Source organism: Mytilus trossulus, chromosome 2, assembly GCF_036588685.1.
Source record: "Mytilus trossulus isolate FHL-02 chromosome 2, PNRI_Mtr1.1.1.hap1, whole genome shotgun sequence".
Lineage (NCBI taxonomy): Eukaryota > Metazoa > Mollusca > Bivalvia > Mytilida > Mytilidae > Mytilus > Mytilus trossulus.
Genome location: NC_086374.1, coordinates 86,876,368 through 86,901,268, shown reverse-complemented (window position 1 = coordinate 86,901,268; position 24,901 = coordinate 86,876,368). Strand labels below are relative to the sequence as shown.

At 32.3% G+C, this 24,901-nt stretch overlaps 1 protein-coding gene across 2 annotated transcripts; it reads left to right on the top strand.

Annotated features, from left to right (window-relative positions):
* Positions 1–458: 458 nt before the first annotated feature.
* Positions 459–24,363, top strand: LOC134708232 (caspase-14-like). Of its 2 annotated transcripts, XM_063568613.1 has the most exons (9): positions 459–551; positions 13,923–14,009; positions 15,110–15,328; positions 16,400–16,595; positions 18,160–18,246; positions 18,658–18,845; positions 19,917–20,016; positions 21,264–21,413; positions 23,941–24,363. In XM_063568613.1, exons 2-9 carry the CDS (start codon positions 13,923–13,925, stop codon positions 24,162–24,164), a joined length of 1,251 nt encoding a protein of 416 aa, XP_063424683.1. In that variant the 5' UTR covers positions 459–551; the 3' UTR covers positions 24,165–24,363. The 2 variants fall into 2 exon arrangements, with proteins under 2 accessions (XP_063424683.1, XP_063424684.1); XM_063568614.1 differs by lacking the exon at positions 13,923–14,009 and having other exon boundaries at positions 505–551.
* Positions 24,364–24,901: the final 538 nt, after the last annotated feature.

Sequence of the window (24,901 nt, the reverse complement as noted above, 5' to 3'; positions counted from 1 at the left end):
AAAACCCCAATTGGGAATAGGACGTAACCAGAATCTTAAGATCTAAGAAATTTGAAAGCAAACCGCTAGTTACTACAGACCCCCTCACTTAACATTCACATTGTGTCGATTAACCAGTTCGTTTGTAACCATATTTCTGTTAGAGCAGTAGTTTTTGTGTCAAGAGCGCATCCTTGTTAATGAACGTTAATTTCACAAGATAAAAAATGAAGACAACTTTATGACTTTTTTTTTAAACTTCGAAATTTTATTCTGACCGTTATGACAGAAGTTTTCGCTTTCAGCTTTGCGTATTAATTAACATCGTAATCGTTATAAGTTGAAGTAACTTTTTAAAATTATTTATGAAAAAATGCTTGAAGTTTATATTTTTTATATATTGTCATGATCTGTCATACACCACAAAATTTTCCAAACACTAAAACACTAAAAACACTAAAACGTTATAAACCGGAAGAGGAAGCAGTCATATAATTTTAGAAAATTCAGGAATTTTTTTTTATTGACCGGAAGATTTTAACTTGTAAAAGTTTAAATGGTATTGTACAGAGGTATGTATATTCCTCAATTGATAAACACATTTTATTATAAGATACTCATGATACTATGGTTTATACATTCATGTTCCAAAAATGACATGTTGATAGTGTCTCTAAACATAACATGTATACGTGCATACACTTAACACGTTCTCATCTAAAATTAGAAATTCTCATATGCCACTTCACTTATTTTTGTGTGTAAAAGCTACATCGTTTGACATGACTGATATAATTTGCGTTAAAAAGTCACTGTATAGCATAATTTATATTTGTCTGTTATTTTTTTGCAAGATTGTTGTTCTTTTTGTGTAACTGCAAAATGCAAACTGCATTATTTTAGCATAACCTGTTTTTATAGGATGCTAGAATGATCTATTTTAAAACTCTGGAAATAGTTGAGGCGATTAAACCTTCATAAATTACTCAATCTACATTTTTGTTAGACTTTTATGCCATTTCCCTAACATATATATTACATAGCATTTACCAATCTTTATTTGAAATGCGTCAGTGAATAGTATGCTAACATCAGTCTTTTTTCTCATACTTCTATTTGTCAGGTCTCTTTTTTTGCATACCGACAAAGAGTATTTTGAATTGTCATTTTATCGATTAATTTCCATATGTCAGGTCAGCATTCTTCTGGTGTATGCTGAAATGTCACTCTATCTAATTAATGATATATCTCAGGTCAGTATGCTAGCATACCAACCTTGTGTATGCAAAACCTCCAATTCTTTTTGATTATTTTTTTTACCAGGTCTGTATGCTAGCATACCAACCTGGTGTATGCTGAACATAATTTTTCTCATAAAATATAAATTCCAGGTCTGTATGCTAGCATACCAACCTGGTGTATGCTGAACCTCCATTATTTTTCAGGTCTGTATGCTAGCATACCAACCTGGTGTATGCTGAACCTCCATTATTTTTCAGGTCTGTATGCTAGCATACCAACCTGGTGTATGCTGAACCTAGATTATTTTTTTATTTAATTTTAGTTTTTCAGGTCTGTATGCTAGCATACCAACCTGGTTTTTATTACTGTTTCTTTTAATTGCAGCACTCTTCGACACGACGACTTTGTTTCAGACCAACTTCCATAACTTTATATACGATAACATTTTGCCCATCTCTAATCTGTATATCAGACTGATGCATACGTACACATTTTCTCACAGTAAGTATGGTTGTGATGCGTGTGTTCTTATAACCTTTATGTAAGTTAAACTGACTCGATATAATATTTATTGTCATGTATTGCCATGTCAATCTTGGTTGAATTAAATTAAATTGATCATAAATATTAATTGAAATTGAATGCAACACGTGCTAAATGATTGCGTGAGATTTGGTCTTATATCACCTTATAGACATCACCGTGGCAGCATTTCCGTTTTTTTAATGAAATTCTCCATGATTACTGAACTTAGATATAAATTATAAGAAATGACTGTATGATTTCTTATGTCTATTGTTATAACACCAAAAATGGGTTATAAAGTTATCTAGTGAACACAATATTATTATGGCATGTATTTATATCTTTATCATTTTCCTTTTTTTTCAGTTTTAATACTTTGAATGAAAACCAGGATGAAGATGCAGTTTTCGCATGAATTACATATACCTGAAATATGACAACATTAAACTCTAAATTTTGCACATGGACTTCACCTTATGACCTATCTCAATTGTAGTTAAATGTATTTTAGGATTCAGTACTTGCATTCAGAAAATCATAACTCATTGCATTGAAATTGATCATTTTTTTAATCAACATGACATATATGCAGTACAAAATCAGCCATACTATGTAAAATTCATATACCCCGTATAGTAAATCAAAAAATAAATTGTTTATCACAGTGGACAAATTTCAATCACAGATACATTGTATGTAGATCTAAGACAAATGAAGATACATGAAATTTTACATTTTCATGAACATTTAAAACTATAACAAGATAATGAAAAAAAAAATATTTGTGTTTAGTAATGAAATAATGTTGCTGCAATAGTTACCAAAACCTGCAACAATATTTATTAAGAATAAATAGTATTTATTTCACTTGATATTTATAAGAAACAAATGTATTACTCTTACTTAGTATACATGTATATTGTGAATTTTAATTAAAAATGTGTAAAAATATGTTTCTATATAAATCTTATTAGTATCTCATAAATCTTTTTAAATTTGTTTCATGCAATGCAAACTTTTTAAGGGTCTAAATATATGTCTGTGGATTTCTTTTTATGTGGTTAATCTGAATCTATACATTACTATTAGTATAGTTTGAATAATAATCATAAACAAATTTTACATCACATCTGCCAGCCTTTGGTTAATTCATGTAAACTAAACCTGTAATATCAAGTGTTAATTTAAAACCCTTTTATATACTAAGTATAACAGCAGATTCCAACGAGTATGAAGCTACAGGTAGATTCTTTGGTTAGCTTCCTTGTTAATAGCTCAACCATGAAGTGATTCAAAGGCTACAGAAGGATGTCATAAACCTTACATTTAATACAAATTATTTTATTACTTTCAGAAGGCCGATTTCCAGTGGTGACCAAGAGTGGAAGAAGAGCAACAAAATTTGTAGCATTGCATGACTAAAGACACATGACACATACTGTACAAATATTTTTATTTTGTTTGTTTTTACTATAACAAACCCAAACTCCTTATTTATTGGGTTGTTACAGTTAAGGATCCGAATAACATTGAGAATGGAAAGGGGACTGTGTCAGAGAGACAACAACCCTACCATAAAGCAGACAATAACAAACTACCACTAATGAGTTTTCAATGCATCCAGATACTCCAGCACCAAGAACGTGCTCCTGCTTTTCCCTAAACAAAAATGTACACTAGTACACAGTAATAAAAGACGTCCTAATAAACTCCGAAATACACACAAGAAAATGAAATAAAAAATCATACAAGAGTAATAAAGGCCGATGGCTCATAACTTGGGACAGGCGAAAAATGCGGCGTAGATCTCAACCCCCCTAAAATACATTTGGCCAAAAGCATTCATATATTGTTATATGTGTATGTCATATTATATGTCAGTTAGCACCGGTAAAGAGTTTTTCAAATGCAATCAAACCACATCTTTTTATCAATATACATATTGTTTTCACAATACGCGTAAATCCTGTTTTTAACAGATTAACCAAAGACACCATTTCAATGAGATGTTAATGCACTCTTTTATCTTCATGCCCCACCTACGAAAGTAGAGGGGCAGCATGTTTTCTGGTCTGTGGACTCGTTCGTTCGTTCGTCCTGTCTCAGGTTGGAGTTTTTGGTCAAGGTAGTTTTTTATGAAGTTGAATTCCAATCAACTTGAAACTTAGTACATCTGTTCCCTATGATATGGTCTGTCTGATTTTAATGTCCAATAAGAGTTTTAACCTCATTTTCACGGTCCATTGAACATTGAAATTGATACTGCGAGTCGTGCATCTGTGAACTTCAGACACATTCTTGATTTAAGAATACATTGTGTTATCTAAACACACCAGGCAAACCGGTTAAAGAAATGAAGAAGAATCCGAATTTTTTGTATCTGCATGTTATTATATTGAAGTGATCACATATGTTCAATATAAAAATCTTTGCACTACAGATCAAAATACCAATGTAAACAAAATTTAAGAAAAGAACAGAGGCTAATGGAAAGTGTATATCTATCAATGATACAAAATCAAGTCATTAACATAAGAAAAAGCAAATAAATGGTGCCGCAAGTTTCATTTTATTTATTGGCAGTGAATGTGACACCTATGCATCCAACACAGAACCAAACCTTATCTAAAATCACTGCCAGTTGAAGGCGGTCCATATTGATCACTGGCTTCACTGAATTCTTCCTGCACACTAAGAATTATGCCAAAACTGTAAATAATAGACCATGGAGTAATCTCATAATTCTTCATCCATTTTATGTCTGTATGCAGTTGCTAGAAATGGATTTTTGGTGGCGGCATTTTCTTTATTTTTTTATGGCCGGAGTGGCCAAAGAAAAACCTCGGATCTTCGAAAGAAAAACTAATCCTAGTCAATTAAGATAACAGTGGCAACCTCAATGTCGAGTCTAGTGATGACAGTAGTAACTACTAAGACGACTCGTCCACCTATGTCCGTATGCATTTATATAGACTTGAAAAATAAAGCTGAAGGTTCTCCATACAGCGGGATGGTATACAGATCTTAAAAATAAAAATAACAAAAATATAATTGGAGGTTTAACACACCAGGTTGGTCTGCAGTCATACATTACTGAAAAATAAAACCCAGAATAAATAGGGAGGTTCAGCATACACTAGGTAGTTATGCCAGCATACAAACATGGGGGAAAAATAATTAAAAAATGAAGGTTCAGCATACACCAGGTTGGTATGCTAGCATACACACCTGAAAAATAATGGAGGTTCAGCATACACCAGGTTGGTATGCTAGCATACACACCTGAAAAATAAAAGTAATAAAAAAATGTAGGTTCAGCATACACCAGGTTGGTATGCTAGCATACACACCTGAAAAATAAAATTAATAAAAAAAATGGAGGTTCAGCATACACCAGGTTGGTATGCTAGCATACACACCTGAAAAATAAATTTAAGAAATAAAATTGGAGATTCGGCATACAGCAGGTTGGTATGCTGGCATACAGACCTGGAAAAAAAAAATAAGAAATAAAATTGAAGAGTATGCATACACCAGGTTGGTAGGCAGAGACGTAGACCTGAGAAATGTAATTTAAATGAGTTTCATATACACCAGATTTGCAATATGCCATATTCACATTTTTCAAGTGTTGTATAAAAAAAAATATTGATTTCCTCTTGTTTTCTCTTTTTTTTGCATACGTTTGTCTTATGAGCAATAATTCGACCTATTTGAGTACGAATTATGACAAATTACCGTTAGTGAGAATTTCTAATTTTAGATGAGAACGTGTTACTTATACATGTTATATTCACCTGACGAGTACATTCATTTTAAGTACATTGTACATTGATTCTTATAACATGTATTACACCAACACACTGCATTTGTTTTATCATACCAAGGATCAAAAGATTCACGTCATAGATCATCAAGTACAATATTTATACTTCATTTTCAGTGATATTTTTAACCTGCAATCAGAATAGGGCTCTTCACGGTTAGTTCGGCCATATTGGATAGGGGGCAAAAATACGGGAAAACATCGTAGAAACAGAGCAGTTGCTTGGAAACACACATAGGATTTCCCATACTTTCATACTATTTCCACCTCTTTCTAAAAAATCTGCCCCCTATCCAACATGGCCGAACTAACCGTGAAGAGCCCTATTGTATCAAGGAAAATACCTTTTCTATTAATAGATTTTATCTTTTTCGCTGAACTGGTAACTTATTAATCACTTCATTTATACAGTCAACCATATCTTTGTTAATAGATAAGGTATGAGAAGGCCATTTTTGTCCAATACAATTATCTAGAAAATTAAAATAAATCTGCCAATTAATACCGTTCAGATATTAGTCTTAACTTGATATATATCATTATGTAAATTTAAGTTAGCCTTTCATGTTGCTTCAAGCCTTCAAGCAACTAAAATTCCAAAAAAAGAATGCATAAACTAACAAAATGTCCACTGATAAAAGCGACCATATTCACACTTTAAAAAAAAACCTGTATCAATAATGTAAACACTCCTATATTAGTTGATGGAGTATTCGCCCAGTTTTGCATAGTCAAATGCAGAATAAAGCATGTTTTATGGTATCCCCGTCTGTCACAACCTGTTACTATACGTTTCAAACCAAATGTAATCTTTATTTTCTCACTGTGGCATAGAGTTTTTTTTTACCACTGCTGGTAGAAATGTAGGTCTCCGAGGACATTATTATCGTGGTTGCGTTGGTACTGATACAAAGGATAAAATAACCATGCTTAAATTTTCTGTTCACAAATTCAGAAATAACATCTAGACAAAGTTAACAACTCTCAAAGCCAAAGTTGACGTAAGATAAATGATTTGTGTATTCTTTTTATCTTCCAATTGTCCATATATCCCAATAAATATTAAGAAAAAACCCTACAGGCCAGCTGGCCACCGTTTCACAAAGCCTTCTTAACTTACGATGATCGTATCAGTTTACGATCGGTTTACGTGTGGTTCTACGTTCCCGTTACGTGTGTTTCACAAAGGCGTCGTAAAGAACTACTAAGTTGATCGCAAGTTACGTCGTGTGTATCATCGTAAGTGTATCGTAAACCGAGAAGAGTGCTTTCTTTCACGTCCGCACTTTTATCGAGTATGGCATGCCAAATAAACATTTTTAAAAATAGTTATTATGGATGGCGAATTATGGCGATACTTTTTTATCAACATTAATACAACTAAATAATTTTAGTCCGTTTTCAATATTAATTCAATATATATGACGCTTACAGTCATAGGACAAAAGTGAGTTTCCACTCAAAAAATGTTCGATCATTACAACTTAAATTGATTCCTTGGTATTCCGTCTACGTCAAGGCAGTGGGTAATATTTCGATATTTTTCAAAAAAATATTACCAAGTAAGTCTATGAGTGATTTTAATCAAATAGATACCATAAGATGCAGAAATGTCTGAAGTTTAATTGTTTATTTGGCCATATTTTTAGTGAGGTTCTTTTTCATTATTGAATAGGTTAAACACAAATGATTTTTTTTACGATTTTAATTTGGTTAGAATACATAGCAAACTTTGCCGTGAGTCAAGCAATAGTTTTCTTTGTGTTCACCTCGTCGGTAATTTAAAATACATATATTAATAACACTTTGTACCAACAGTGGCGGATCCAGAGGGGGCGTAGAGGGCGTACGCCCCCCCCCCCTTTTTTGCTAGGACTTTTTTTTGTTTTTGTAAAATGATTTATCAGACTAGACTTCGTGAACTTTGCCATTTGCAGTGTATTTAATTTTTATGCGTCAATTCTTTACCATTAAAGATATTTTTCGCTGGTATTTACTGATTGTCAAAGTCATGTGATTCGCTGCGGTGGAGTTGACCAGTGCGTACAAAATAACGTCACTCAGTCATTTTGAAATTCAAATTACAGTAACACATGGCTAAGGCTGAGGATTACAATCATGACACCTTCAAAGCGACACAGGATTGAACAAGAGCGTATTGACTTCTATTTCAATATTCCACCAAACAGATTGTAATATAAACGTCTATAGACTATTACACTCTCATGGAAAAAAGTTCAACAGCAATATTATTTACCTACGAAAACATGTTTAACCCCCCCCCCCCCCCCATCCTATTTTAAAATTACAGCTGAATAATGATCCCCAGACAGTATTTATAACCTCAAGATAGATTTAAAGTCTAATGTACGAACCATTTGATTTGAGGAGGCAGTCTGGAATATTTATATATGTCTGGTTCGCATAACTGAATATTGAATCCTTTTTTTAAGACCTGACTGCAACCAACGACGGGAATCGTTTAAAAAGTGCATATATTACACTTAATTTATGTTTTTTAACACCCAAAAAAGGTCCCAATTTTTTTTCGCCTCGCTCTGCTCGCTGATCTTTTAAAAAATCGATACCTTTCCAAAATCCTGGATCCGCCCCTGACCAATATTCTTTTTGGAGACAAAAACAGTCAAATATATTCAACGAAACTATCGACACAGTGATGGTCTAGATTAAGGGCAACGAGTGGGAAAAGGGGGGGGGGGGTTGCATTTCTTTGTTCTGTAATGTTTTTGGCATTATTATCTTTTCAGCATTAAAAATATGCTTATTCTTTTAATTATTTAAGTGTATCGTAAACCGAGAAGAGTGCTTTCTTTCACGTCCGCACTTTTTACGAGTATGGCATGCCAAGTTAACATTTTAAATAATTATTACGGATAGCGAATTAGGACGATGTGTTTACATCAATATTGATCGGCAAGTAAAGAATTTGAGCCCCTTTTTAAATAATAAAAATAAGACACGTTTATTATAGATATAAAATTAATACAGAATTTAGTACGATTAAAGAATTATGCAAGTATTATTCCTGAACATTATTCTGACTAACGAGTTTAATACATATTGCACAGGGGGGAAGCCGACAAATACTTTCTTTCATTGAAATTAAATTGTTACGATGGCTGAGAGGACATGGTATATATTGTCCATTACATTTGAAGGGGGTCTCATTGGGGGGTTCCCGGATCCCGCTTACTGTTTTGTCAGATTCCCGTATCCGGCTTACAAGTATGCACGTAAGCAATTCTCAGTATTTTGTCATTTCCCGTGTCCCGCTTGACTCTTACAAAAAATCGATAATCCCGCGTCACGCTTAGACCCCAATTAGACCCACTTTGAAGAAAAGAAAACACAGTGCAATGTATTTAACCAAAGTATCTGTCACAGTAAGGGTCAAGTGGATATTATTTTTTTTTGGTAGGGGAGGGGGGATTAAATTAATTCTCTGTTCTGTATTTGTTTTGTTTTTTTGCCATTCTTATCTATTCAGTAAGATGTTTATTCTTATCTTTGAATTATTTATCCCTTTTTTGATAGGAGGTAATAGTACTGAGAATTCGAAGCTGAGCATTTATTTTATGATATACATGCAGCAGCTTTAGTTATCCAACATTAATAGTAATCTGGAATTTGGAATCTGTAAAATTTGATCACCAGAACTAAATTTTATCATTTATAGCCCTACTGTCCAACGTCCAACAAAATTAATATAGAAAAAAAATCCAAACACTCAATTTTTTTTTAGAAATAATAACGTACTATATTTGACATTTATATGTAGTAAAAAACGTGTTTACCGTCCCCATTTTAAAAAAAACCAAAAAAAAAACACCAAACAATGTCATCCGTCCTCAGCATTCGTCTTCCATGAGACCTTAGCAATACATTTTTGTTTTTAGATTGGAATGATTTGTGGATCTTACAAATATGAAACTGAAGACCTAGGTTAATCATGTTAATTGTCGATAAATTTTAACATTATGAAGAAACTAAAGTTTTAATATAAAAAAAAGAAGATGTGGTATGATTGCCAATAAGACAACTATCCACAAAAGACCAAAATGATACAAAAATTAACAACTATAGGTCACCGCACGGCCTTCAACAATGAGCAAAGCCCATACCGTATAGTCAGTTATAAAAGGTCCCGATAACACCATCAGGCAAAGTTGGCCTTCGACTTATTTAGTTATTTGTTATGTCCTTTTTTGTCAGATAGTTCTTCAGTTGTTTCTGTTCTTTTTGCATCCTTGGTTCCAAATATTCGCGCTGTTAAGTGTAATTGATAAATTGAATATAGCTCTTTTAGTTGAAAATTTGTTTTATGGCCTTCAGTTATTGCAGAGCTTTTTGTTTTCAGAGGTTATTTTGTTCTGAACTCTTATGTCTAGATCTATCACGAACTGTGTTATCAGTGTTGTAATAATTTCTGACATAATGTAGGAGAAGAATGTAAAGATAACTTTGTCTGCAATAGTGGACGAAATGGGAAGTCAAGATATGTCAACTCGTGTGCAAGATTGTGATTTTGGAGGATATATAATACCAATGCTTGTGAATGAACATCAAAATCAATGAACCAGTTCTGATAAGGACCAGTAAAATATTTGATATGCAGAAAACGCAGAGTTCAGTTATTTTGTTAATCAACTTTGCTTCATATTCCCTCATATATCGAGTTATTTCAAATAAATATAGTCCAACCGTGTGCGTATTTTGAAAAAGTACGCATACGGTCCGGACAGTACGCGTACGGTCCAAATACTCATATGGTCTGGAACATAGACACCTATCTATATTGTTTAAAACTTTACTATATATGTTGCCCTCTAGATGTCCTTAGTATGTCTTTGTCATTTGATTGCTGTCTTATTTCCGCATTTAACCTACATCTCCAACAGTTTTTTTTATACATAAACGGTTATTGTGTATGAAATAATTGTCTTCATTTCATATCGGTTGAGAAATAGCTTCTCTTATTGGATAAAAAGGGGCCTCATGGCATTCATTATTCTTCAGTAATAAATTCCATCGGTCATTTATAATAGAACAAGACGGATCAGACAACCGGTCGTTAACAAACTTGTACATGATAATGACCAATGTGGCGTGGTTTATGTTTGTTAATGACCGTTGGGGCGTTGTTTCTCTCTTAATGACTGGTGAGGCGTGGTTTCTCTGTAAATGACCGGTGGGACGTAGTTTCTCTGTTTAGAAAGATGTCCCTTTAAGAAAATATTTTCCTGTTTCAATATTATATTTAAGTTGTAGAATTGTTTTTTCGTAAATTATAAAATTATAGAGAACTTGATTTAGTATTCATATACTGAAAAAATGCACTAAAATGAATGGTAGTATTACTACGACTGATCTTCACTCTTTGCCATAGAAATCGTACAACTACTGGAGTTTGCTTTGGACATTTTGAATTTATGAGAATTTTCAAAAACATGGTTTCTCAATGAAACAAACATATAAGTTATTATTGCCCGTAGGACAGTCGATCCATATATCACGATAGTGACCAGTTTTTCGAGAACTATTATGTAATTCTTTCCCACAATAATATGCTTGAAGGAAGATGAACAGATGAGAGATGTATACATGCAGGCACTTGTTTCTATCTATTTATAACATATGGAAAGTCGACCTTCCCACAGATAGAAACAGCTGCCTGTGCCGATGTCCCCAAATTAAAAAACATTAAGTAAACAGAGAAAAAAAATGCTTTGAACACTTTTCAATCTTTAACTTCCCCTCTGCCTTCCAATTTTAGTTCTACTGTATTAATATTTGAAGACATGTCTTTGGTATATACTATCCAAATGAAATTCGATCCCAAAATAGTCACTAGAAAGGCATTACATGTATATCTAAATAGTTACAATAAATTCCATTCACCACAAAACTATAATTCCAAATCACATTTTATGTTCATTGTGTTCTATTTAATTGGGAATAAATAAAATATACTTCTTTAAACGTTTTTTCGATTACCACTGTGCCTTCAGTGATATAATTATAAATAGATTCCAGAACGCGGACGTGATAGAAAGCCTATTTATATTCTTTATTTATATAAAAATAGTTTAAGACGGACGCCGGTAGGAAATAAGATGAATAAAAAGTGATTAACACCTAGACTTTGCCTCATGTAAGTTGCCTGCATATACAAATAATCAAACTTAAGACTTTTATTAAATGTAGTTCTATAATATTGAAGATTCTTCTTCGTCTTCTAACATTTGAGGCATCTTGACCAAGAATAAAGAACGCTGCAGCCATGGAAGATGGATTATAGTCGCCGTCACCTGAAATTCGTAGCGGTTATCAATTAAAATAATCTAAACTATCAACCACGTTCACTCGAGATATAGTTTTTCACATTCCATTCACAAATCGCAAAAAGAAAAACCACTACTGACCTACCTTTTAAGTGATTGCACTGTGATAATCCTGACCTTCACATTTTCCAAAGACTATTTTGAATGGTGGAATCCGCCATTGTTTTTTCCGGAAGTGTTCCCCTGGAGTTCAATTTCATAACATTTGCATAAAGCGCGGGAAACCGTATCACATCAATGAAAAGAACATTTCAGGAAACTGCGTAAATGACGAATTTCACATGTAAACAAATGATCCTCATAGAAACGAATATGGCGGAATTACAATGGAAAACATTCTGGAAAATGTGAAGGTCAGGATTATTACAGTGCGATCACTTAAAAGGTAGGTCAGTAGTGGTTTTTCTTTTCGCGATTTATGAATGGAATGAGAAAAACTATATCTCGAGAGAACGCGGTTGATAGTTAAGATTATTTTTACCGATAACCGCTACGAATTTCAGCTGACGGCGACTATAAGTCATTTTCGTAGAAAAGCTACGATGGAGTTACGACTGGGTATAGCTGTAGTAAGTTACGCCAGAATTTACGCTTTATTTACGATCATCTTAACTTACGACGGCTTTGTGAAACGGCTGTAAATCCTACGATTTATTTACGATGGACTTACGATGACACGTAGACTTACGAAGGCTTTGTGAAACGGTGGCCAGATAACATAAAATAGCAATTTTAAAATGAAACAACAGCGGAACCCCATCGAAACTATGTGCTGCATAGGAGAAATGACTAGCGCTTCCTATTTCAAAATGGGAACATATTGTTCTTTGCATGTTAAGTATTAAATTTGTGTAATTAAATAGGAAAAGGACAGAAGGATGTGTACGTGCCTATGGAATATAATAATTATTCATCAAAATTGAAGTAAAAGGATTCTTGACGGCTTTCATAAAAAATCCTATATACGACTTCAACTTTATAATAAAGAACCTTGGTTTAGTAGTATAGTAGCTGCGGTTTGAGCAGCGTCGCCTTATCTAAGAAATTGATATATGGAAAGACATATATAACAGAAAACCCTGGCCGATTTTGGCACAACTTTTCAACTTTGTACTTGTTTCGGCTTCCAAACTTTTGTATCTGGGCGTCACTAGTTAGTCTTGTGTGGACAAAATACACGTATTAAATTTTTAACTTGTTGTCTTTTGTTAGCAATTATTCATGTGTTTCTTTGTCAATTGTGTTCTCCTATTATTTATATTCTAGTCCTGTAAGGTTGTTGTGTCAATTTAATGTTATATTTCACATGGCCATAAAAGAGGTAGGTTTGGCATGCCACAAAACCAGGTTCAACCCACCATTTTTTCCTTTTAAAATGTCCTGTGCCAAGTCAGGAATATGGCCATTGTTATATAATAGTTCGTTTCTGTATGTGTTACATTTTAACGTTGTGTTTCCGTTGTGTCGTTTGTTTTCTGTTATTTTTGAGTGAGAATTCACATTACTACAAGACGTGTCATGGTACTTATCTATCCCAAATTCATGTATTTGGTTTTGATGTTATATTTGTTATTCTCATAGGATTTTGTCTAATGCTTTGTCCGTTTCTGTGTGTGTTACATTTTAATGTTGTGTCGTTGTTCTCTAATATCTTATACGTTTCCCTCAGTTTTAGTTGTTAACCCGATTTTGTTTTTGTCCATGGAATTAGGAGTTTTGAACAGCGGTGTACTACTGTTGCCTTTATTTATCAACTTGGTGATACTTGTACTGTGAGAATGCTGCCACATAATAATGTAAAGTTCTCAAATGAAACATAGAAGAAAAAGACGAACAGAATAAAAACACTCGATAAAAAACTCTACATTCAGTATAGTTCATAATTAAAATAAAATACAAACAAGTTCATTGATAACTTTATTCATAAGCTCTCGGAAATAGAAAAAAAACCTTAGGTAGGTTTACCACAATGTTTTTATTTCATGCAGATGGCAGATAATTCAACAGTTTTCACTAAATCACCGAAAGGACCTTACAAACTACTAGAGGAACTTGTTGCTAAAAATGGCTTAAAGGTAAATAAAACTATGCAAACCATGCAATTTTAAATACGAATTAGTAAACGTAAATAGTGCTTCATTTCGTCGCAAAATACCAAGGATGCTTACAAGATCACATATCAAAATCAAGTGTAAATGTTAGATTTTGACTTAAATTTTTTGGCTGTTCAGACTAGGTCCTATGCATTCGTTTGATGTGCTTGAGCTTTTGCCCTTGCCATTTGATTAGGGACTTCCAGCTTTGCATTTTTTTCGGAGTTCGGTGGTTTTTTTTTTAATTTACTTTTGACTGATTTGTCCCGACGCTTTAAAGAGGCAAATTTGATTGCCGCTTTATTTCATGTTAATACTTTATTTTTGTAGCCGATATTTTCGTCTTTTTCGAAGACTTACAATTGCTTGATATCAACAAATATACATATAAATGACCATAATTCGACGTTAAAATCTATTATAAATAACTTACTACAATAATTTAACATTATAAGATTCAATCAATTATTCTGTCTTCCATAAGCTGTCTGAAGTACAAAAAAGGAATTTAAGCAAAAGATAGTTTCTATTTGATAAAATAACAAATGATTATCCATGTACACTGGGTTCGATAAAAGGCGACAGGTCAGGTTCACACTGTTGCTGTTCTTTACACTAGTTGCACCCGTCCTGCACCCATGAAAATATTTACTATTTTTGATACAGTTATTTCATTTGCTCAGTATTCAGTACTTAGGTGTTGACATGATTTGTGACATGCTTATCTTAAATTATCCATTGGTAAAAATTATTGGAAATATCAGCTAAAATACTCTCAGGCAAAGTAGACATTGAATAAAATAAGCTATTATATTTTAGTTAAATTCTGTTTAAATTCTATTTAATTACAGCCATTTAAATATTCAGCTAGTTGTCCACCTTGTTCTTTCAATGATTAGATTTGAACGTTGATTAGAATGTAGAAAACTCTTCGAAGGCACAACATTTATAAAACGTTATTTTCATTTCGACAAAGGAAGAGAGAACATGGCTGTCGTGTGATACTTGTTTTGTGTCTAATCATATAAATTATCAACATACATTTGGCTGATTTCCCTATATTGATTCTTATAACTGTTCAGATGCAGTGGGACATCAATCTACAAAAAGATGAATATGTTGCCAAGCTTATCCTTGAAGATGAAGAATACTCTGGATGTGGGGCAAATAAGAAAACTGCAAGAGATAATGCCTCTTATGATGCCTTAATGAATACAAAATACCATAATGATTGCAAAACAACAAATATTGATAAAACACCAGTTTCTAAGTTAAGCGAATTTTGTCAAAATAACATGCAGGTAAGAATTTTTTAAACAGATCAGCATATATTAAAAATACAAACATTTATCATTTTGAATGATATTGCATCTGTAGTATATTGTTTTCCATTTCCATGATTTTTTTTATATCATTTCTATATCGATAAACGTATTTATCATTTTTAGAAACAGAAAGGTAATCAAAGTGCATGTAAGCACTGAGGATAAAGATTGCTTCAATTTATCAGCGAGGAAATCAAATATTGCATTGGTATTTGTTGATTAAACAGCAATTATTTTATTTGTCTCTAAAATAATTTCTTTATTGCACTTTTATTTACTGTTTTGACAAATTGCTTGACCTACAGCAGTTGGCCGAGTATCCTGTGAATTTATCACTGGATAACACGGGAATTTATGCAGTGAGTTCTTATCTATAGGTAGTTTGTTAATTCTAGACAAAGGAAGATAGCTTTAACAATGACTTCATTTATATTTTTAGAACATATATTAGATTCCTGCACCTTGCAAACATTATGAAATTTTCTTGATATGTGTATTATCATTTTGTGCCTTAAATATCTGAGCATTGATAAATTACTGGAAATGCTCATAGACAGGATGTAAAGAATATTAAAATCAATGCACTATATGTGTACTGTTACTGTAGCAAAAAGGTAGTGATAAGTCTTGGAAGATTAAGATATCAAGTCAGTCCCATAAGGTTTTGATTGCATTGCATTTCATGCAATCTTTACCTAAAAAAATGTATTATTAATTTGTAGAACAAAAGTATCAAGACATGATTTCCTTTAAAACATTTAGTTTATGTCAAAGAGTTACACTAGATTTAATTGAGTCGCTTTAGAAAAAACAAACTCGGATTACAAACTTAAACATAGGGTAACACATCAAATATAAGAGGATAACTGCGATCATTGATTTTTCAAGGAACGTTGTTAAAGAATAGATGCATGTCAACGAATCCATGTCACTAGTTATAAGGCTAAAGTAGATTATTGGGGATTAAAACTGAACTAAATATACAAAGGAGATACTGATTGAATGCACAATTTGATTAATCTTTGTATCAATCTTTTCATATTGCAGATAAACCATAGCTATGAAGAAATTTACAAAGAGGAAGATGAATTCGTCTGTAGATTGATAATTACTCATGGTAATAATGGTATTGTCAAAGAGGAAGAGCATGTAGGAAGGGCAAAATCAAAGAAAGATGCAAAGCATGATGCTGCTTCCCGAGCTCTTAGAAAAAGTACCATTCTTCATAAATCTTCTTCCAAAGGTAGCTGATCTTATATACAGGAATATGTTTACGTTTCCGGAGCAACACAAGTTTTTGTTGGGAGGCGTGTTGCTCAGTCTTTAGTTTTCTATTCTGTGTTTTTTGTGCTGTAGTGTGTTTATTGGTATTTTTCTTTTTTAGCCATGGCGTTGTCACTATATTTTCGACATTTAAATTTAAATGTACCTTTGGTTTCTTTCCTCTCTTTGATATATGTATTACTTTTAACAGGAAGATAATTTCATAATAATTATTAATGAATGGGGGAAATAATTGTATGTTCTCTATCCATTTTCGGGTATGTTTTATTTGTGAACGAAGGAAGATGTCTTTCGAAAAAAGTATTAACAATAATAACGAACATATAGGTTATTTCAAAAAAGATCTGATACAATTGAATGATGAACTACATCAACCAACGGGACGAATGAACAACTACTATCATGTTGGTAGCAATTGTTGAAAATCGTAATGTTCAAATCCTCTCAAAATAGATAAAAGAGGGACGAAAGATACCTAAGGGACAGTCAAACTCGTAAATCTAAAACAAACTGACAACGCCATGGCTAAAAATGAAAAAGACAAACAGAAAACAATAGGACACATGACACAACATAGAAAACTAAAGAATAAACAACACGAACCCCACCAAAAACTAGGGGTGATCTCAGGTGCTCCGGAAGGGTAAGCAGATCTTGTTAAACGTTCACATTTAACTGTGTAACAGATGAACATAGATTAGTTACACTTGTCGTTACTACGTAAACTACGTTTTTCATCGATTGAAAAGTCTGCAACCCGACTTATCGTCAATGTTCTTTATTACCATTAGCAAAATAGAGTCCCATTATAAAGAAAAGAACTGTTATCTCTTTTAACTCCAGTTGTTTTAGTGTTTCGTGTTGTTCGATCTGTAATTTTCTGTGAACTAGAGTGTTTTTCGTTTTTACTATTTCTTCTTTTTGTCATTTCACAAATAAATGATTCCAGTCTTAAACTGCTATTATGATCTTGACAACTTCTAAAACGTCTGAACAATACATTATTTAGTCATGGTAGGTCTTTTATACAATTAACCATGTTTTTCATATGTCCATGTAAATATATTGACAGTCTGAGAAAAGGCTTAACAGATCTCAATTGACTACAATCTAATCATTTGCACAGTACTGACTTTACCGCTGTGGATAATTCTAAAATAAACTGAACGACGGAAAATCATTTAATAATTAATAGCATATTTTTTTACGAACAAAAAAAGACATTTTGGTCTTATAGCATTGTATGTTTTTTAACAGCGGTATACTACTGTTGTCTTTATTAACTTATGTAATTTGAAAAAGCCAATTGGTATATTTTTTCTTATTCGTTTTTTATTTTGACCATGCGTTTCCCTGCAGATGTCTTGCTACATCTATATGATGCACTGTTATCTTCAGATTTACATTCACCTTCAAATCTCGTTTTATTTCCATCCATAAATATTTCTACTTTTTCTGACTATATCGATTTTGATTACTATATATCATTGGTTTAAGATGTCTTTCAAATGTTTTTGTTTCAGATATAGCTTCTGCGGATGGATCATATGCATGTATAGGAAATCAGACTGGTTATGTTCTTATCATTAACTTTAGGAAAGAGAGAGACTGTAAGTTAAGTCAGTATGGGGGTTAACACAAAAATACAAATTTATAATCATTTAGAAAAGCGTTGTTTCTATCATGCTGAAAAAAATCGATTTTAATAAATGATATTCTTTATTTCTTAAAACAGTCGTAACTATAGGTTAAAAATCACATAATATAAAACACCAAAATATGTGTTTGCGTTCAGTCTTCTATTTTTAAACCAATGTTTTAAGGTAGTATCTCTACTGATCGTAATGTGGCATCGACTTGTTCAACAGCTATATTGAAGTGACCTATGTACTACATTATATATGCAGTATATGACGTTGTATGTATGGAAATAACCACCATGTTTTCAAAACAGATTTCAAGCAAACAATTTCTTTTAACCTTAAATGTTAATGTTAGTTTGGCTTTTTTTGTGTTTTTAGGGGCAGAAAAAGACGAAGAAAATATAATTGAATTAATGAGTGGTATATTAAAATTTGAATATTCGGTTGTGGTAGACCCAACAAAAGCGGAGCTGGTTGAAATTCTAGAAAATATTTCAAGCAATTTGAATGAGAATTATAAATCGTATCATTGTTTTATGGTATTTTTAATGGCTCATGGAAGTCAGGTATGTGGTTAACTTTTTTCCTTGATTAAAATTTACATTTACCAACATATACATGTACATTTTTATACGACAAAATGAGAATAGCATTGGTATAAGGAAGATAGGGATCTGATTTAAAAACAAAAATCGGTTATACTTTAGCATGCTGTATGAAAAAAAATATCATACAACATAGCTTCGTTTTAAGTTAAAGGTTGTGTAAAATTATTAGATTTTGAAAAATATATACATGCAGAAAGTACTAGTGTGTAAACAAAGAGAAAACAAAATGATAGAATTAAAAATTAAGAAATGACAAGATAGCTCTTATAATGTGTTGGCATGATATACAAAGAAAAATCGCAGTTACAGTACTCATATCATAGGACGTCTTATATGAGGTGTTTGGACACAACTATCATCATCTATAAAAAAAAAATATGTCTATTAAGGCGGTACCTAGCACTACAGATAGATATCTTTGTAAAATCAGCTAAACGTTTTAATTACGTTGTGTTTTAAAGGAATATTAAGCTTCCCAATGATCAAAATAATTGTTTGTCAAACTGCTCTATAACCTGTGTAATTTTTCTGATAAAACGATTGGTTCAAATTTTTTTATTTTTTTTTTATTTTTGTCAAAGGGTCAAAGTAAGTACTTTGTTAAAAATTTATGGAAATTAAAGGGGCCAAATTAATTTTAGTGAAAGTGTTGGGTACCACCTTAAAGGAATAATTCACAGTTAAGTGTTAATGTTTATCGGAAATATCCCATTTAATCTAACAACAGGATATAACATTATACTATAACAATGAACTTCGGTTAAAAACAAAACCTTAGAACAATGTTGGATGAATAAAGACATCAGAATTATACCGCTGTTCAAATATGTTCCAATTATTCCGAATTTCAATGGATGTCACTAGCAGAACAGGAACTAACTTAATGTGTATGGCAGTTGTAGTTTTGTTACAATTTTAGTACAATCTACCTCTCTCGTGATATAGGAAGAAGCATATTTCGTCTGAAATGTAGTAAATCAGATGTTACCGTCTCTGTTAACTAATATCAATATCATTAATTTGCATCAGTTTGGAGTCATAACTGCTGATAAAGGTAAAAAGAAGATAACCATTTCCGTGGATGAAATAATGGAATTGTTTAAAAATGATAAAATACCAAATTTTGTAGGTGAGTATGAAAAAAAAACTATATTTCTAAATTTTGTAATAAGACCGTAACACCGCTATTGGACTAGACTCCTCGATTGTATGAATAATTGAGTGGCATATTTTCTTTTTCTTTTAATTTGGTTTTTATTTCATTCACTGACATATTATATATATATATATAATATATATATATTTACCTCCTATAGATTTCAAGGAATATGATTGGTTAAAAGCAACCACATGGAAAGCGGGTATATTCCATATTGGGTTAGTTATACGTCCCTTTATAAAAACAGCACTCTGTTGAGAAAAAAATGAATAGACGAAGAAATTGGTGATGAACGATTGAAATAGATTAATTAAATCCATTTAAAACTTACATATGGGCATATGTTTTTGTATAGACCAATGGAAGTAGTTTCTGAGTACTGTGACTAATGACAGTGACGACTTGATTTCTTTGATAGACCACTGGTCTAAATATCACATGTTAAGATAATCGGTAAGATAAATTCGTTACATAGTGTGCTAATGACCAACTACGATATTGGCTCAGTAAATTCCATATATATCGTTTATGGTCACTAACACTTTATAACTAATGGTGCTGGTTCAGTTCTGACAAAAGTAGTCGAAGTATGAAATATATATATAGTGAAATCCTGATTAGCAATCTCACTTTAAATAACACCACAGTGATACAAATACCATTTGACATGCTAAGGTAATCATTCATGAAGAGCTTATATAAGATGCCAACGTCTAATTCCGCTCGAGTCTTACAAATATATTTTCTAAATTGCAGTAAACATAATTTTCATCGTTTTAACCATTGTTAAGTATTCATTTTTAAATCGCTCTAAAGATTTGGAAATAAATATACAACTATCGTTCAAAATTTATGTTTTTGTTCAAACGTGTATAAATATTAGAGTTTTTAAATCGATGAATACCATTTGTATTTTGTTTAATATTTTTCTGCTTTGTGTCAAACTGATTTGTACAAATTGTCCAATTGCCTGTAGCACTATTGTGCTAGGTAGGAGGAAGTTTGTCACACTTTATATGTGCGTCTGTTCCAAAAGTTATCAAAGATATCAGGAACAAGTTGGGGGTTTGTAATTCAGTGGATAATGATCTATTTTGCACTCATACAACACGTCTTTATTTTATATACTGGTTACATAGGATGATATTTTTTAACCAGGAACTCAATTCCACCAGAAAAATTGCAATTCAAGTATTACATGTACTATGTTTTTATAGGTAAGCCTAAAATGTTTTTTATCCAAAGCTGTAGAGGGAACTCAATCCAAGATACTTTTGTTCAGCCAGACGATGACGACGATGACACTTTAGAGAGAATATCAGCACCTACTGATGCAGACATTCTAATTGCGTATGCAACTACTGAAGGTACAAAGCTTATTGCATAATTATATATTCTGTCACTCTTACTTCGCAAGAAAATACAAAGATGCCAATAGACCGAAAAAACATATGAATGAAAACTTTTTTCATTAATCTAATCATAACACGCATGTTGAGATCACCCCTAGTGTTTGGTGGGGTTCGTGATGTTTATTCTTTAGTTTTCTATGTTGTGTCATGTGTACTATTGTTTTTCTGTTTGTCTTTTTCATTTTTAGCCATGGCGTTGTCAGTTTGTTTTAGATTTACGAGTTTGACTGTCCCTTTGGTGTCTTTCGTCCCTCTTTTACAAATGAAATACCACATTCATTTCAAAATATCCCAAAACACAACACACAATCAAAAGCAAATGCAACACAAACGCTATAATATGCATGGGGTGAACTCGGGTCTTCTGGTCATGTTCTACCGTGCAATGAAATATAAAATCATTAATCTTGATTCTCTATTATGTCATCTTATGGATATGCGGGTTGACTGTTTTTCTTAATCATTTTGAAGACACAAGATAACAATGCATGTTGCACAAGGAAATTGTGCAATGGATTCAAATTTTAGCTGCTGTTTTTGTCATATTCACATGTACATATTCAAACTAATGTGAGTGCATGAGCTAATTTCTATGTTGGAAATATATTTAATTCGGATACAAAGCTTTTAAAGCTTATGACGCTAAATAAAGGCAACAGTGGTATAACGCTGTTCAAAACTTATAAATCCATGGACAAAAAATAAAATAGGGGTAACAGACTAAAACTGAGGGAAACGCATTATATATAAGAGGAGTACAACGACACAACATTAAAATTTAACACACACAGAAACGGACTAAGCATTATGAGAATAACAAATATAACATCTAAACCAAATACATTAATTTGGGATAGATAAGTACCACGAAACGTCTTATAGCAATGTGAATTCACACTTAAAAATAACAGAAAACAAACGACACAACGGAAACACAACGTTAAAATGTAACACATACAAAAAAGAACTATTATATAACAATGGCCATATTCTGACTTGGTACAGGACATTTTTAAAGGAAAAAATGGTGGGTTGAACCTGGTTTTGTGGCATGCCAAACCTCCCTCTTTTAAGGCCATGTGAAATATAACATTAAAATGACAACACAACATTACAGGACTACAATCTAATTAAATAGGCGAACACAATTGACAAAGAAACACACGACTAATAGCTAACAAAAGGCAACAAGTTTAAAATTTTAATACGCCAGAAGTGAATTTTGTCCACACAAGACTTACTAGTGACGCCCAGATACAAAAGTTTGAAAGCCGAAACAAGTACAAAGTTGAACAGCATCGAGGATCAAAAATTCAAAAACGTTGTGCCAAAAACGGCCAGGGTTTTCTGTTAGATACCAGAACATCCCTATTATTTAGAATAATTTATGCTACTGCAAACAGTAAATTTTATAAAATGACAATACAAAAGATGTATGATAAAACTGAAGTATTAACTAATTACAGGAAACAACCGAAATACATTACATAACCCGACGAAATGCAACACATCCGAATAAATTCAAACCTCAAGCCAAGTGTCGTCATATTTGAAATTGTAAAAAATGACAAAAAAATTACGTCTTATTTGAATTGTAAAACAGATCATCAAAAAATGAAAAATGACGTCACATTAGAATGAATAAGATAGAATTAGGATTGATTTAAGATTATATTTGAACTAAATACTTATATTACATTTAATAACAATGCACATTTCAATACTTATTAATAGCAAACTAAGGTAGTAGCAATTAACTATATGTATATAGCTATGTCCGGTTTGTTTTGAATCTAACTTCAAACGTAAAACATCGTACAGGTTACGTTGAACAAAATGAAATCGAATAAATGAAGGTGGTGATTAATTTTCTTTACCATAACACATGAATATAATAAAGAAGACGTGAACACATTTGACAAAATCCGATGAGAATTACAAATATAACATTAAACATTTAACTTAATGCATGAATTTGGGATAGATATAAGTAATTTGAAAAAGATATAAGTACACTAACACGTCTTAAAGTAATGTGAATTCACACTCAACAAAACAGTCACAATCGGGAATAAGTCACGTTCGGTAATTAAAAGATTGGACGACGTAATGACAAACCACAATTTACCATGTGGTAAAATGTCCTTAGCTAGTTTGGTCAAAGACACATTGTATGGATTCATCAATTCGTGGTGGTGTCCATAAAATTTACGGAGTGTCAATTTTAATCTGTCCTCCTCATAACTTTGTTGGAGCAGTTTCTGCGTAAGGAGCACACTCCTGTATATGAAGTCCGTATAGTGTGAACAAGTACGAGAATAACGTATAAATTGTGATATGTAAACACCATACTAAGGGGCAGAGGGTATGTTACCGCTGAGAAATGGGAAATTGATAATTGGGAAGTTGAAATCGTCCCGTTTATCATAGCTAAGTTTGTTACAGCTTTCTCAGAATTTCTTCTTTTTTCATATATTTTCAGGTTATAAAGCTTTTCGACACAAGAACTTTGGGTCTATGTTTATCTATGAATGTATACAGAAGTTTAAAGAACAATATACTAAGACGCATCTAGAAGAAATGATGATTGATGTCAAAGCAGCACTTGCACTAGGCTCTGCAGACAAGACAAAAAGGCATGTACAAATGCCTTGTACATGGAGCACTCTTACAAAAAGACTTTATTTAGTACCTACTGAGTGGTAATTAACCTAGAAAATAAAACGGATTATGATATTCGTCTTGTTATGAAACAGCGTAACAAAAATCTTGTTTCTAATTTAATAATATTTAAATATTTGACTTATAACGCAAGGAACATTCGCTTTTTCCAAAATAACCTTGAATTTCAAGTTTACTGTTTTCTGTGGTATATTAAAATATAAATAAAAACACACTTTGCTTATTAGTTATTTTTTTATTTATTAGCTTGGAACTTTGTAGATATAATTAATAATGCTTTGCAAACATCTCCGTGTGAAGGTTTGATGATTCTGTTGAGTTTATCTAGAATAATACTAAAGTGTCCAATGCCCATTTCACTTAGGAATATTAAGCCTTTTCAGAGCCGGCCTTGTCATCACAACTCCTCCTATATGATTTATTGTATCTACATAAAGCTTGGTGCATTGTGAGATCTTGATATGCAGATGTGCGGTGGGGTACTTCTAGTATGTTCCATTCGGTTGATTGTTTTAGAGTTATGACTGAAGCTTGCCTCTGTAAGCTTTTGTTATGTCTAGATCATAACTTGTCATCGCCAATCAAATGTTATGTTTTATCATTATCCATATGACAGTTGGGACATTGTTATGTATGCTTATGAAGTGGGATATTCTAGTCGATTGAGGTTTCTAGAGTTATGCCCTATTGAAGTTTGAAAATATTTGCCCAGTTGAAACTCAACCTATAATTATCAAATTTTTCTCAAATATGTTTATTAT